The sequence below is a fragment of the Chelmon rostratus genome, chromosome 18 (assembly GCF_017976325.1).
Source record: "Chelmon rostratus isolate fCheRos1 chromosome 18, fCheRos1.pri, whole genome shotgun sequence".
Taxonomy (NCBI): domain Eukaryota; kingdom Metazoa; phylum Chordata; class Actinopteri; order Chaetodontiformes; family Chaetodontidae; genus Chelmon; species Chelmon rostratus.
Genome location: NC_055675.1, coordinates 14,625,905 through 14,641,293, shown reverse-complemented (window position 1 = coordinate 14,641,293; position 15,389 = coordinate 14,625,905). Strand labels below are relative to the sequence as shown.

General features: G+C 40.8%; 1 protein-coding gene across 2 annotated transcripts in view; it reads left to right on the top strand.

Moving 5' to 3' along the window:
• tulp4a (TUB like protein 4a) overlaps positions 1-15,389 on the top strand; it is a 32,060-nt gene that overhangs the window by 854 nt on the left and 15,817 nt on the right. For both annotated transcript variants that reach the window (XM_041959150.1, XM_041959148.1), the window contains exons 2-5: positions 540-926; positions 1,261-1,524; positions 13,379-13,507; positions 15,130-15,291. In XM_041959150.1, the coding sequence (XP_041815084.1) occupies positions 1,273-1,524; positions 13,379-13,507; positions 15,130-15,291 (543 nt within the window). In that variant the 5' untranslated portion in view covers positions 540-926; positions 1,261-1,272. The remainder of the gene's footprint in view (positions 1-539; positions 927-1,260; positions 1,525-13,378; positions 13,508-15,129; positions 15,292-15,389) is intronic.

The following is a 15,389-nucleotide window of genomic DNA, read 5'->3' as shown; positions in this document are numbered from 1 at the left end:
TCTTAACGTCTGTTAGTGCCCACTGGTCTGTCTGTTCGTGTCTGTCGGACCTCGCTGGATTTCTTTTGGTAAATTTCTATTATTTCTTTCTCTCCCTCCCTTTATCACATTGTGTTGTTCCTTGTTTCTCGTCTGTTTTCCCTTTTTATTGTTTATTTTAACCGTTTCGCCACGAGAGGCCGCTTTGGTTCATCAGTAAGTTTAATAAAACGGGAGCTGAAATGATACAAGGTTCTTCTAAATAATTCAGCAATTAGTTAAATATCCTTCCGCTGAGCAGGATAGTCCTCGAACTGAAGTGATTGCTCAGAGAGGCGTAAGTAGCTGTAAGTGTGGTGTAATTTTAGGCTAGCGCATTAATATTTAAATTAACGGCTGTGGGCGGCAGGTGAGTGTTTTCAGCGCTTTTGCGCTGCTTGTACCGCGACACCGTCCGCATATACGACGATTCAAAGCGTATTTTTATTACACAAAGTTGTTTTTTGTGTCAGCGTCAGTTTCTGGGTGATAATAACGTTCCATTTTTCTGTATTATCCAGCAGTCATCCATGGGATCCCCGAGGCGGGTTGGAACGGCAGACTGGTTGACGTGATGACGTTACCAAGAGAAGCGGCTCTCCTGGCTCTATCGGGCTGACAGCTGATGGAGAGGAGTCCCTGCTCCTCCTCTCACACACGCGGCCGGGGTCGTACGAGGAGGACGCGGAACCCAGAAATGACGCACTGAACTGGACAGGAAAGTTACTCGCATCAACTGGAAGCACTGGGATGTGTTGAATGGAATGGATGAATTGAACAAACGAACAAAAAATATTTTCTGTGTGGATGTTTGATGATCAGCTGACACGAGTCTGGAGTCTGCGGATTTCGAAATAATTTTCCGGTACTCTCATCTGTTGCCTTGTCACCGAAACAGCATCAACAAGGTGATCAGACACATCAAAATGACCTGAATGAGTGCCTTTTGTTGTGTTTACAGCACGATATCTTCAACCCAGCAATGCTAAAGTCCACAGCTTTGTGACCTCATTTGTACTTTTGGAAACGTTTTCACTTATCACCTTTAATCAGTATTGCAAATCACCGAGATAGCCGAGAAAAGTGCGCAAGTACTATGCACCGTTGTCGCGGTCTCATATCCAACACCGAACCAGTAACCTCCGCGGAGGAGAGGCGCTCGTAACGATACCGACCCCTCTGAAGAACTACTGACCTCCCTCTGGGTTTTTTTTTTCTTTTTTTTAATCCACGGGAGTGTAGAGATCAGCAGGGATGTTCGCCGCCGTGGAGCATGGCCCGGTCCTCTGCAGCGACTCCAACATCCTTTGCCTGTCTTGGAAGGGCCGGGTGCCCAAGAGCGAGAAGGAGAAGCCGGTGTGCAGGAAGCGCTACTACGAAGAGGGCTGGCTCGCCACCGGGAACGGTCGAGGAGTCGTTGGGGTCACGTTCACGTCCAGCCACTGCAGACGGGACCGGCCCACCCCTCAGAGAGTAAACTTCAATCTCAGAGGACACAACAGCGAGGTAAGAGGAGTTTAATGGGAAAAATATATTAGATCATTCCTACTAAAAAGGGTGGCACAGCATCCTGACAGTGTTTATGTCAATATACACTAAATATGTCCTACTTGTCTATTTCGGTTGCGCATCTCATGACTGGTTATCTTATTTTGTTTTTGGTGTTTTTTATTTCAAGTTCAGAATCAGTAATTTGTGCTATAACTGTAGGCTTCTCTTTTACTCCTGTCTCTCAGAAAGTAGTGTAGAAGTATTAATTGAGCAAAAGCTTAATTTATTACATGTAATCTGTTAAACATAGTACATTAAAAAGCATCTCAATAATAATGGTAGAGCGCTTCTTATTAGTTAATTATCACATCCACCCTACCCCTAGTTCATATTGTCCTCTACACTGTAAGAAAATCCAACATCAGTTTCTCTGTACTTATTCTTATGATACTAGATTATTGGTCACATCGATCCCATTCAAACAGGCTCCTTAAACCTGCTTGATCCTTCTTACCTGGGTCACAGGGGAATGCAAATGACTGCGAAAATGATTTCTTTATTACGAGTAGCACTCATAAAAAATATGATTGAAGAGTACAGCCTCAGCAGTTTTCCAGTCACTTTTTCTTTTTCCCAGCTGCACCGTAATGTAGAGAAAATATCCTTGAAGCTGCCAATCTTTGTACTTACTGTAGTAAGGGCAGGTGTTTGGCAACAACAAGGCACAAAAATGTTTCACTTTAGTTGCGGGGTGTCAGACCCTGTGCCACGGTAGGCTGAGTCTTTCTATGTCAGGTGATGTCAGTGTTTTAACTAGAACGGGAGTGGGGAAGTAATCGATGAAATCAACTTATTTGGTGTTTGGAAGGAATTAAGAGCTGCATGCTCTCAGTGGTTCATGGTTTAACACTCACTGCATTAGTGATTCCTAATCAGAGCATTTCAGTGCTCCACTGTCTGGCATTGCTCTTATCTCTTATCATGGTTATGCCCTGCAAAGTTTCACACCACTTGTGCACTAAGTCCATTTATTTTATTATTGAAAAGATCAGTGAGTAATATCGGAGTCTCTTGCCTGCCATGTATATGAATAATCCCGTCAGTATATAGCAGTGCTGGCACAAGTGGAGATTACACACAGGTTGCGTTTTCTCTTTTAGTGGGTGTAGCTGTTGGTCAGATGGAGCAAGGTGCTGTGTCAGCATTCCATAAGGCAGCTGAGGGGAGAGTGGATGAATCCCTACAGAGAGTGACTGAAGCGCAGCAGAAATGTCATTTAACTCTGCCCACTTGACTATGGTCCAAGTGCTGAAATTTCCTTTTTGTTGTTTTGGTGCATGCAGTGTGGAGGAGGTTAAACCATGACATTACATACCATGACTTTAATTTACCCACTTTTTTCATGTGTGAATTTAACTTATTTTTTTGGGCGTCTTTTAAGATGCTTTTACATGAAACGCAGATGCATCTGGGAGAAATATGCATTTCCCCACTGCCCTCTGACCTCATAACAGCGCCAGTTATGAAAGAAATAATGTCTTCTCTGTCTTCTAGAGTTGATATAAAGCAATAAATAAATGCGTTGGGAAATACAGAATCCATCACTCATCCACCGTATGCATAATTTGAGCATTTTGACGGTGGTGGAAATCGCACTTCCTAATGAATTCTGTCAAGTTATGACAGATCTGTTAACTCACTCACACCATTTTCTATCCCAATTCTATTGAGGAGAGGAGAGGAGAGAGTGCTTTATGCAGGCCAGTACCAATGAAAATAACCTGCAGTCCTGTGCAGTCCCTGATTCCAAAAAAGTTGTGATAACATTTAACAGAATGCAATCCAAGTGTTCCAGAGCCCATCTAGTAATGTCCTTTACACAGTCAGTTGTTTCACAAAGTGGTGAACCTCACCCCATCCTTGCTTGTGAGCAACTGAGCCTTTTGTACCCAATCATGATACTTTTACCTTTCACCAGTGAACCTGTTTACTGGTGCAATACAGGTTTTTGGAGAATTCCACATAAAACCTTCCCAGTCTTTTGTTGCTCCTGTCCCAACTTTTTTTGAAACATGTTGCTGCCATCAAATTCAGAATAAGAATATATTTGCAAAAATCAATGACGTTGATGAGGTAGAACTTTAAATATATTGTCATTGTACTGTTTTCCACTGAGTATATGTCAAAAAAAGATAAGCAAATTATCACTTTCTGTTTTCTTTATGTCTTATACAGCGTCCTAACTTTTTTGGGTTGTGAATTGTGTTTTGGAACAGGCAAAGACTCTCCTCAAGCCAACATTGTTCAAATATTTCATTTTATTTTTGAAATGGCTATGTCAATTAATTTGGGTAACCTTGTCTTCAAAAGCTGCATGCTCAGCAGTAAAAGCAGTCATGTCCTTTGATAGTCCTGTCCTTTAGACATCAGCACTGTCATTGAGCATTTGTCGTTGTGGTGACGAGTGTCCTCTCACGTAAATTAGCTCACGTCATGTTATAAATGTAGCATGAACTCATCCTGTAGAAGTTCAGGACTGCCAAGATCAATACTCATGCCAGCATCCTTATGTTTGGCCATTATTCCTATTGATGTATAGACCCGAGTGTCCTGTGATCATTTTAATGTAAGCGAGCATCTGAAGTGATGTGTCTTTTGGACTTGGCCCAATATGGGCAATGTAGGAAAGTAAAGGGCGGATCTTGAGCTGTCAGACATCTGTTAAGAAGAGGGCAGATGGGTAGAGCACTGTACTCCTGCGGAGTGTTGCACTGCCTCTGCCTGGATAAGGGTTTTTTGTTATACTTGAATCCACCACATGATAGAAAAGGTTGGCACTCATAGCACTACAAGATACTTTGGATAAAAGTGTCTTGTGTTGTGGTGAAGCTTAGCTGTTGTCCTGCTCTACCCACTATTTTGAAGGCTCTCATGATCTTCAGCTAATGAAAAGCTTTTGCAGGTCCAAGGCCTGTAGTACATCTCAGATGCAGGTTTGTCCTCCTCTCTGTGTCTAATTCCCCTTCAACCAGGACGAGAGATAATTACAAGGTAACAGCTTCAAAAGGAGCAAGGTGTATGTGTCTGGAGCCATGCTCCTTTTGTTCTGTCTCCCACAACCATCTTTTCACAGTGGGTGTCAGGAGGGAACTACTTTGTATTCTATGCTCTGTGTTTTTCATGTAGGTTGGTTGCTTAGCTGAAATGCTCAGACCTATGTTGCACTCATATTACATTGTCTGTGCGCTTATAATCCAAGTGAAAATGGCTGGAATATTGGTTTTATCTAGGGCTGCAATTGAGAATTATGTTTTCATCAATTAACCTGCAGATGCATTTTCAATTTCTTACTTAATCACAATGTCTCAGAGCCCAAAGCAGTGTCTTCACATTGCATATTTATCCAACCAGCAGTCCAGAACCCACAGATATTCATTTTACAATGATGAAAACAGAGAAAAGTAAGAAATCCTTAAATTGGAATAACTGGAACCAGTGAATGTTTTAATTTTTTCCTTTAAAAAATGATTGAAATTATTAATCATCAAATGATGTTACTGTTAATGTTAACTCTGTTACTCTGAAAGAGATGTTATTTCACATCATGACAGTTGCACTCATTATATTAAAACATAGATTAAATCTGCTTGAGTAACAGTTCACCGTTCACAGTAACACTTTTTACACTAAAAATAAACCCACCAGACAAATAAAAAAAATGTTGTATTGAGAGAAAATTTGCCTCCAATGTCCTGATACTATTTTTATGTCTTTATCTAACAGAGCTGCTGAACTTTAGCAGCAGGCTTGTCAGTTGCAGCACACTAAACTAAAATTGAAAATAGATAAAAGCAATAAGTTTTGCATCTTTTGATATGGCTGTATTTATGATGCTGCAGAGTAATCCCTCTGGGATGTGCATCAGAATAGATCAATACCTCTTTTGACAATCGGGTGCTTTTTTTCCATTACAATGCACTCCGACGCTGAACTGACTGAGCAGCTAGTCACTGGGAGTCCATTCTTTTTCCATGAGAGCTGAACATCTTAGACAGGCTTGACAATGACTGTCAGCATGTTGATAAGGAAATGTTGGCCACAGCACAGGTTTTGGGCAGATTGCCTTTCAGAATCCTGTCAACTGTTAGCCGTGCTATTTGTCTTACAGTAGAATCATATATACTGTCCATATAAGCTTTACTATGTGAGGGAAGTACATTGATTTCCAGTGACAATATCCACTTGCAATTTGTCATCTTTTGTTTGCAACAACACAAATGTGATGCATACTGTATGTGCTGTAATCCTGGCATAATGATGTTACAGCAATAAGGATTTATTGCTGTAACATCATTGGCCTCCTGTTCATTGGCCTATCTATGTATCTATAGATGGAGAGATGACTCTTGAAACAGCTCATACACACCTCACTACTATTCCCATGAGTGTTATGGGTGGATTTCTTTCCAGAGGCAGGGGTCCCACCTGTTGGTTTTCCCTTTGAGACCAGATCCAGTCTCTCTCTAAAGGCAAAAAGAAACAGAGACTGATAACACCAGGGAACCAACTCATGTTTACCACTTCACCATGTTGGTTGAACTTAGACTGCAGCTTCTCTGGGCCTCTGTAGCTGACATGCTCATCTGCACACTGACTTGTGTCTAATCAGCTGTTTCTTGGTTTAGTGCTAGTATAGTGATGATGTTTAGTGCCTGTTTATTTGACACATAAATAGAGAACTGTGCATTTTAAAGTTTTCACCACAGAAGTTTCAGTTGAATCAATTAGTGTGGCTAACATTGCATAACCATAATACTGGATTGGAAGACAGGTAGAATGCATCATAAATTTTCCTGCAAGCTGTGGAAAGTTGGATTAAAGTATCACTTTTAATGGGCTGTGCTGCATTTCTGCCTCAGACTTTTCCTTAGCGACACCCACCCCACTGGCCATCACCACCTGTATCCAGACACTTGTCTGTGTACGCTGGTGTTCTTACATTGTCTCAGTAGTTCTTTCCTCTGTACCATAGGTCTCCATCCTCCTCTTTATTCCATCATGATCTCCTCCCATGTGCCTTCACGCGTTTTTCTCTTGAGTACCGTCTTCTGCTCACTCCTTAGCTGACCTCTTGACATTTGAAGCCCAGCTCAGGATTGAAGATTACATGACCCATTCACTGTATTAAAATGGTCTCACCAAATGTGCTTAGCTGAAATGGCTTTAGTGTGCTAATCCATCCTTGGAGAGGACATGTTGCATAACACTCAGGTCCCCTGCTTCCTCAGTTTCAGGAGGGACAGTGTGGCCTGCACAATGCAGGTTCTTTTTGCTGTGAGCAAAGTTTGTAGTCGGGGATCAGACAGACATATCTACACACTTGGTTTCACTTTGTATTAGAGTTGTGCTATTTGCAGTATAAAAGCTCCTCATTTCAGCCTACACAGCAAATGGGTTTGAAGAGGAAAAAATGAGGAGAAAAAATTTAAGCGCCAGACTGCTCTTCCTATCTATGTCTATTGTACTGTATATGCTACTTTATGTTTGGTTTTTATGTTTCAGAGAAGTTGAGTATTTGTCCTTATACAAAGTCACACACTCATCGGTTTGATTCAGCTCACCCATTGCATTTTGATTTGGTTCAAATGTGCATCCAAGGAATGGCAAAAACTAAATGCAACATAGTAAACTGTTGACAAGTTAATAGTTAAGTTGCCTTGTAATGCTACCAGGCATGTAATGGTACACAAAATTCATGGTTCGATATGTACCATGGTTTTAGGGTCATGGTTCAGTACGTTTTTGGTACAGAAGGAGAAACAAAAAACAAATGTAGAAAACATTATTGTGAAAAATGTTAACATTCAACAGTGGGTCATTGTCCAGAAGAAAATATAAATAACAAAAATGAGTAATACAAATGTCGGTAATCCTTTGTTGTAAGACTGTTGATAATTCCTTAACAACTTGTGCTCATTTATATGGGCAGCAAAATGAACTGACGGCAACATTGAAGACAGAACAATGACTCAAGACTGTGGACGTTTATGTCACGGTTTTAGTCTCTCTTTCAGGACACCCCTAGATGCTACAGAGCGATACACGTTATGATTCTTTCCCACAATGTCCGAGTGCGTGATTCCACACCGCTTTCCGGCTGTGACACGGCTGCGGGAGCTGAACATGGCCATTCTAGACAATGCTTGTGATTCCAACAGATGTGCAGCAGCACGTCTCAGAAGTGTCCCAGAATCGGCTCTCTGCCCTGCGCCGCTGCAAATTCGTGCCTAATCTATTCTTGACAGAAGCCTGCAAAAGCTGCACAGAGCAGATTGAGCCGGGCAGAAAGTCAGGCATAGGAACAGCATAGAGAATCCAGTCACAATACAGTTTCAAAATAAAACACTACTTGTGAAGACATCTGATTGTAAAAACGGACCAAAAAGAAACCATTTAACTAGAGATGCACCAATTCCCATACTGATATCAGTCTGATACTGACTTAAATAGCTGGATTGAGTATCAGTGACAGTGGACCAGTCTGATATCGGATACCCTTATTTTAATTAGCAAGAAGTCAGTATATTTATATCTATGTATCTCTGTTTTTAGTTGTTTGTTACATATTGTTTTATAAAGTAAAGAAAACAATTTTTAAATCAAGCCGGATGTTGCCTTACATATAAAAGGATGATCCCAGTCACTTCCACACAGTGAGGCGTACAGCTTTTTGATTAAACACTGAAAAATCCAATTGCTAAGTCTATGCACACTGACGTTTTTTACGTGTGTCAAAGAGCAGCACTGTAGGGAGAAAATATAACCAAATAATCTGCAGTGCGTGTAGTTCTTGGAAGGATTGTCGAAAACATACTGTTTTACAAGCGTTTCACTGCAGGGACATGTAATTTTGTCCACCTTGCTAACACCCAGAGTACACAGTTTGCCCACAGCTGCTTTCCTCAAGCTTTGACTCACACCTGGTAATAACCAGTGTAAATGCTATTATCAGATACTGATACTGATTAAGGTTTTAAGATATGATTGCTGTACTTGTAAACATTTCACACACTATCTCTGCTGAAGTCTGTGTCCCATTGCAATTTCTGTCATGCTGTAAATTAGTCTGAACCTATTTTGCCCACTTTGGCTTCCTTGCATTTATATCAGCACCGCGCAGCACTTTTCTTTAATTGAGTTTTGTGTCAGATTTAATATCATGTCACACCCAGAATCAGAGGAGAGTGTGGAGGGGAGAGTCTCTCCTAGTCCACTTCCTCATACATTATCTGATTTTAGGTGGTCTTGACTTTCCATTGATTCTTCAGTCATGAGTCACAAAAATTCTTGTTCTTGTTCTTGTTCTTCACTGTTGGTACATGTTTTTTTTTTTATACACTACACCTGATAATGCTATTCTACAATCCATTCCATGCGGAATAATAAATCTTGTTTTTTTTATGGGTGTAACTGTGACTTTTTCATGCTCATTTCAGACATAATCCCTTGTTTTACTTAAAGTAAATGCATTTGTACTTCATTTACATCTTGCATTGTATAGTGTCATGTTGGTACAAACACGTATATATGTTTTTAAAAATGGGACAAACCAGTCTTTAGCTGTACTTGAAAGACTGAGTTCATGTTCTACCAGTTCTACATACTCATAACCTTCTTGCAAAGAAAGCCCTTGGAGCAGGGATCAGTGTTGCCATGGACTTGTGTTCTCATGACTGCACCACGGTGACACTGCACTGTCACAGTGTCCTCTCACTTCTGCTGACTCCAATGCAACCCAAAGCTGCCCCTTGATTTGATTTGGTCTTCTCAGTGAAGTTGCTAGGGTCAGCTCAGCTCCCAGTCCCAGCAAGAGGCCAGGGCTGCAGTGACAACAGCAAGGCACTGCAGGAGCGAAGACAGTGCCAACTTCCCAGGCAGATGTTGTCAATGGCCATGCACTGGCCAAAGGACAGAATTAAAGAGATCTGAAGCGTGTAGTCTCCTCTTGTCTTACAAGGTATTAGTTGGGGTGGGATGAAGATGAGCTTGAAAACATGTGGCTTCAGGCTTTTTCAGTCGTGGTGCAGTGTTCCTGCATCTCCCTGTGTAATTTTTAAAATGTCAAACTGTGTTATATTTTATTGTAATTTACTTTGAATGGATTTCAGAACATGTGGGCACTAGTCACCTACTGCATAGTGATTCATTTAGTCAGTACATGTCTTTTACTATACAGCACTAGATAATTAATAAAGATTTTTTTCAAGTCAGTATGTGTTTGTATATGAGCCTCAAATGCCTGTGATCCCCCTGGCTGTCCTGTGGCTTCTCACTCTTATCCTGTCTCTCTCCATGTGATGTCTGATCTCCCAGATCGCTGCGTCACAACGAGGTGCTCAGCTGTCCCCCTTGCGGGATGCCTGACCAGCTCACACTAATCTCCACACTGAGCTAAATTTACACATACACAGATTATTCTCACCTCTGTGAGGCTGCAGATAAGTGTGCACACATGCAAGACACAGCATGTTTAAAGCCCAAGCTTATTTCTTCTTTTTGTTTGGCCTTTCTTTGTTAGTGCCTGTACAGTGTATGAATGATGTTAGAATATGCAAACTGGAGCTCCTACCTGAGAGCTGAATTAGGTTGTACAATACCATCCAGAAAATCCATTTTGCTCACCAGGGGTTGCAGACAGTACACGAGTGAAGTGACAAGACAGGGTCATATTCCCCCAATGGGATCCTTGACCATGCAAATTTGCTATCTTTGACAAGACTACTGCTGAAGCCTATCAGCTTTGTGCCCAGTGAGCAGTGCTGCATCAGGTCACCACTGTGACTGAATGATAGATGGCAGGCTGTTTTAAATGGTCCGTGAATATGGTCAACTCAGTCAGAATGACATAGGGACCCTTGCTGCAGCCCTGCAACAGGCCAGATCTCATTGTGTCCTCTTTCCTGTAGCTTGCCAGCTGTGACACGTCTATAGAGCAACATTAGGATTTATACCACTGGGAGTGGGAGTGAAAACACGGTAAATCTGGCTCACAGGACACCTTATTGCAGAGGGAGCAGTGCTGGGAGAGCAATGAATCTTACTGTACAGTCATTACACTAGAGGGCTGCACATGGTGTATTCATATAAACATGTTTGTGTGAGTTCACCTAGGATAACCCTGTCTTTTATCACTTCAGGCATTTAACAACGCACAAGACACTGACGAATAGAGAATTGTTGCGAAACCCTGTAGTGCACATTTGATTGGTAATTGGAGTTAACACAGCATTGTTGCTGTAATTGCATTGAAACATCGTCTACTTGACAACCTTCAAATGATTTTCTTTTACCCCTGTTCGGACTTTATTTATATGAGCATTTGCCATGCACAGTGCACAAAAAATTGCTTAGCACAAACTGTACTTAGAAGATAGACCCACCTGAACAAAACTTACCTAGGATTTCTTCCACCATATACTGGTTATCATAAACTAACTCCTGCCTGGCATTTGACATGCAGTGCATTTTTTGTTTTGAATTTTTTTTTTCCCCCACACATCGACCCCAATTGTAGCTTATTAAGTGGTTTGTCTCCTCTTTTCCCAAGATTGCAAAAACTCTGAAGGTCCAATTTTGCACCGTATGTACTGTGAAGTGGAAGTATGATGTGATTTATCAATCAGTCAACTGCTGGGTTGAAATTGTTACCATGTTATCAGTGTACTTCCATATGATGGTTTAAACAGTCATCTGATTCATTAACTATGTGGCCTTGACTGTGTGATGTAGCTCCACTGCTCGTTTTCCCTGAAGCTTAAGCAGCCTAATATTATTATATGTAATTGAAAAGAAAATAACTTTTTTTTTTTAATGACGTTAGCAAAGGCAGTCTTTATTTCAGGCAAGATGGGTGACCTCCACAATAAAACTCTGCAGGACACTCTACACTAAATCAAACTGATGAGCAAAGTACTCCAAAAATAATGTAATGTAGTATTGTATTTTGTATTTGTATTTATGTTTTTTGTACAAAAATGGTCTCTTTTTCAAAAACATGATGGAGTTGTTTATGCAGTTGTAACCAGTCAAGTAGCATTGGCAATAGTACATGTAGAGTATACAGCTGGAGTAAGAATGATTGATTGTTTTCCACAACTTCTCTGACTTTCTCTTCTCAGGATTGTAAAATTGCTGTATGAACACAGTTAATGACACCTGTTCCACTGGACCATACTTAGATTGGACTCTGTGTTTGTTGTGGGTAGTGAGGTGGGGATGGTGTTGTTTGGGGGTGAAAGAGCAAGACTGGCCCTTTCAGCCACTGATCTGTTGGCCTTGCACTCGGAGAACGTAAGCCCCGCTAAAACCAGCTCTTTCTTGTGTGTTTGAGCATGTACAGCACACGTGCTTCGCTCAGCGAGAGCAGAGCTGCTCCCTTCTTAGGATTATTCCTCTGGGAATAGGCTGAGTCACGCTACAGAAGACGAGACAGAGACACAGACAGAGGAGGGGGATGGATGGAGATCTTTAAGATGGGTGACAGTGAACAGTTTGATCTATACTGCTCTCTGCCAATGATCAACACATCCTCTCCTCTGCAATTCATTTCTTATGCTAATCCTGATCCATCTCTGTATGCACTGACCTCTGGGCAAATAAAGAAGCCTATGCATCTCTGGCAGTCATTGGCATTAGAGGCTGCACAATTTACTGTGTGTCTGATCTTTAGAACATATAGTGTTTTCTCTAGGGACGATGCATCAGTGTTATCAGTGTCTCCTTTCACTTCCTCCTCCTCATTTTTTTCATCTTTTACTGTCACTTTCTGTTTTAGATTAAATGTACCTTTAATTCAGAAATTCAGATTTGGACAAAGAAAAATCTCTCCTTTAAGTAAAAGCAGAAACATAACATGTACATTGAAATGGGGCTGACCGGTATGCAAAAAAGAAAATCACATTGCGATTATTTAATAGATATTGTAATTGAATCATGAGTCATGATTTTAGTGGGGCTGGTAATCTTTTGCATTTTCATTTGTTACTGAAAAGTATAAAAATTATGTGATTTGTGCTGGGATCTGTACCAAATGACCATGTCCCCTTCTGTCTGGAGAATACAGTTTGCTGGCCAGGGCATCTCTGAAGCACCACAATGCTTCATTTATAATAGTATGTTCAACATATTTTACCTTTGTCAAAAAAAAAAAAAAAAAAACAGCCTCTGCAATTTGGATATTGCACCTGGCCATATTTCAATTTTAATAATATTTTGATGAATTGTTCAGCCCTACCTTGAAACATACACAGGATCAGATATCCATTGTTTACAGTATGAAGTTACAAACAAGGAGGACTACTCAGAAAAGTCCAGAATGGAATCTCATTGTCTGCAATATTGAGCATATTAGCAGCTCCTTGATGGCTTTTCAAAATGAGGTTAACCCACTTTGTGATATATTTTCATCTGGTTCGATGCTAAATTTAGCCCATTGAAATGTGGAAACTTGGATTTTACTTCATGGATTTTAGGCATTTCAGCTGTTGCTCCAATGTAGAGCTACTTGCTGTGAGTGTGCAGGCAAGGGTTCAGAGTCTTGATGAAGGGCGCTGTGTTGTTGATCATCTCACAATATCTGTTGTAGTTAAGGGTGCAAAGCTGTTTCAGAGGAAGGTCACTGCTAAATTCGTTGACTGCCATACCACACACAACACAAGCTGCAATGATTTTATTTGCATATCTAGCTGAATATACTTGTTTCACTAGAGAATACTGTCTGGTTCACAGACAATGGAGAAAGGAGAGCCTTTCTAATCATTGTTTTTTTCCCTGTTCTCCCCTTTCATTTCTTTTTCTGTGTGTCTTTAAGGTAGTCTTGGTGCGGTGGAATGAGCCCTTCCAGAAACTGGCCACCTGTGATACAGATGGAGGAATCTTTGTTTGGATCCAGTATGAGGGCCGCTGGTCTGTGGAGCTGGTCAATGACCGTGGTGCACAGGTAAAATACATTATACACCGAAATGGGACATGAATTAAATCAAGAATGAAAAGTGCATTTTTATGTAGAATTGTTGTAATACTCACAGAATATGGAGATGGATAGAAATAACGGCCTGGATATAAATAGCTAGTAGAAGCAGAATATGGAAAAATAATGCGAGCAAAACAAGCGTCAGCAAGCAAACAGAAAAAGTAATGATTTATAGATGTCCATTAATAAAATGGAATGCCAACCGCATTAACTTGTTTGGAGAGTCAGGATAACACTGAGCCATTTGCCTCCAACATTTACCAGCTGCAGAAAAAATCCAAGACATTGCACATGCTGATTTAAATAATAATAACTGCCAAGCCAACATATGATGGGTAGGCCCGATCCATCAATCACTGTCATCTGCTGAGCTGTGTCTGACACATCCTGACGGCATCTTATCTTTTGTGATCAAGTTAGTTTGTAGATGACAGTCTAAACAATAGCCTCCATCTTTTAAGATATGGCCTGTACAGTTTGAAATAGCACCTCTGCTCTTTCCCCGGGAGGTTAATGTTTTATTTCAAATACAAGTGTATTAATTTGTATTTGCATTAGCATAGAGCCATTCTCTGTGACTCATTCACCCAGGTCATGGTACTTCTAAGTGCTTCTAAAGGCAACTGGAATTGCTTGTGGTTCTAGAAGATGTTTTGCCTCTCATTCAAGAGTAAGACTTCCCAACAGGCTTATTCAGTTCTAACTGACTGGTGGCAAGTCTTCCCACCACTTCCCATCAGTCAGTTAGAACTGAATGAGTGGCGAAGTGTTTTCTAGAAAGACAAGCAAGTCCAGTTGCCTTTGGAAGCACTGAGAAACATTGAGTCATTATTTCAGTTGAGGCAAACCCATTCACTATGAACAGTCTACAGGAGGGCATGTGTTTTACTGGACCATACTCTGTGGTTTTCAGACAGTACAGGTTACCCTTAATACTGGGATGAAACCAGAATATTAAAAAAAAAAAAAAAACAGAGACTAACTGACAAGTGTAAATACTACGCTAGTGGCTCCTAGAGGCCGTTTTTTGAAATGATTCTGCCATCATTAGACTCCTGCTAGTGCTCCTGCTTAAAACACTCCAACATTATCAATAATGACCAGTTTCTCCTTCCTGCTGGTAATTGGACAGATATTGCATTTTACAGTGTTTACTTTCAGTTTGCAATTTATGATTAGTTTGATAATTAATCATTTCGTCTGTAAAAGGAAAAAAAAAATCCTCATTATTGTTTTCCAGAGCCCAAGGTGGCATCCTCAGATTCCTTGTTTTATCCAACTAACAGTTCAAAACCCAAAGATAATGAATTTGCTATCATGTATAAGAAAGAAAATCAGCACATAATGACTTATACGATTAACTGAGCAGTTGGCAATTAATTTTCTGTCGATAAACTTACTGATAAATAGAGTAATTGTCTCAGTTCTTCATTACAAAATAAACATCAGAGGCTGCTGATGGTGTACGCAGCAGTTAAGGTGTATACACAGAGAGATTTTTTCCAACAACTGCTTGCTGTGCTTTTTAATAATCAAGCTAGTGTCATTAACGTCGTTTCATCCTTAACTAATTGTCTGTTGCCCTGTAGGTGAGTGACTTTACCTGGTCCCACGATGGCACGCAGGCACTTATCTCCTACCGTGATGGCTTTGTCCTGGTGGGATCAGTCAGCGGGCAGAGACACTGGTCCTCTGAGATCAACCTGGAAAGCCAGATAACCTGTGGTATCTGGACCCCTGATGACCAGCAGGTAACACACGCACACACATATCTCACAGAATTGTGATGGTACAACATTTCTGCCTAGCACTACACCAGCCTTTGAATGCTAATAGATGTAGAAGTTTT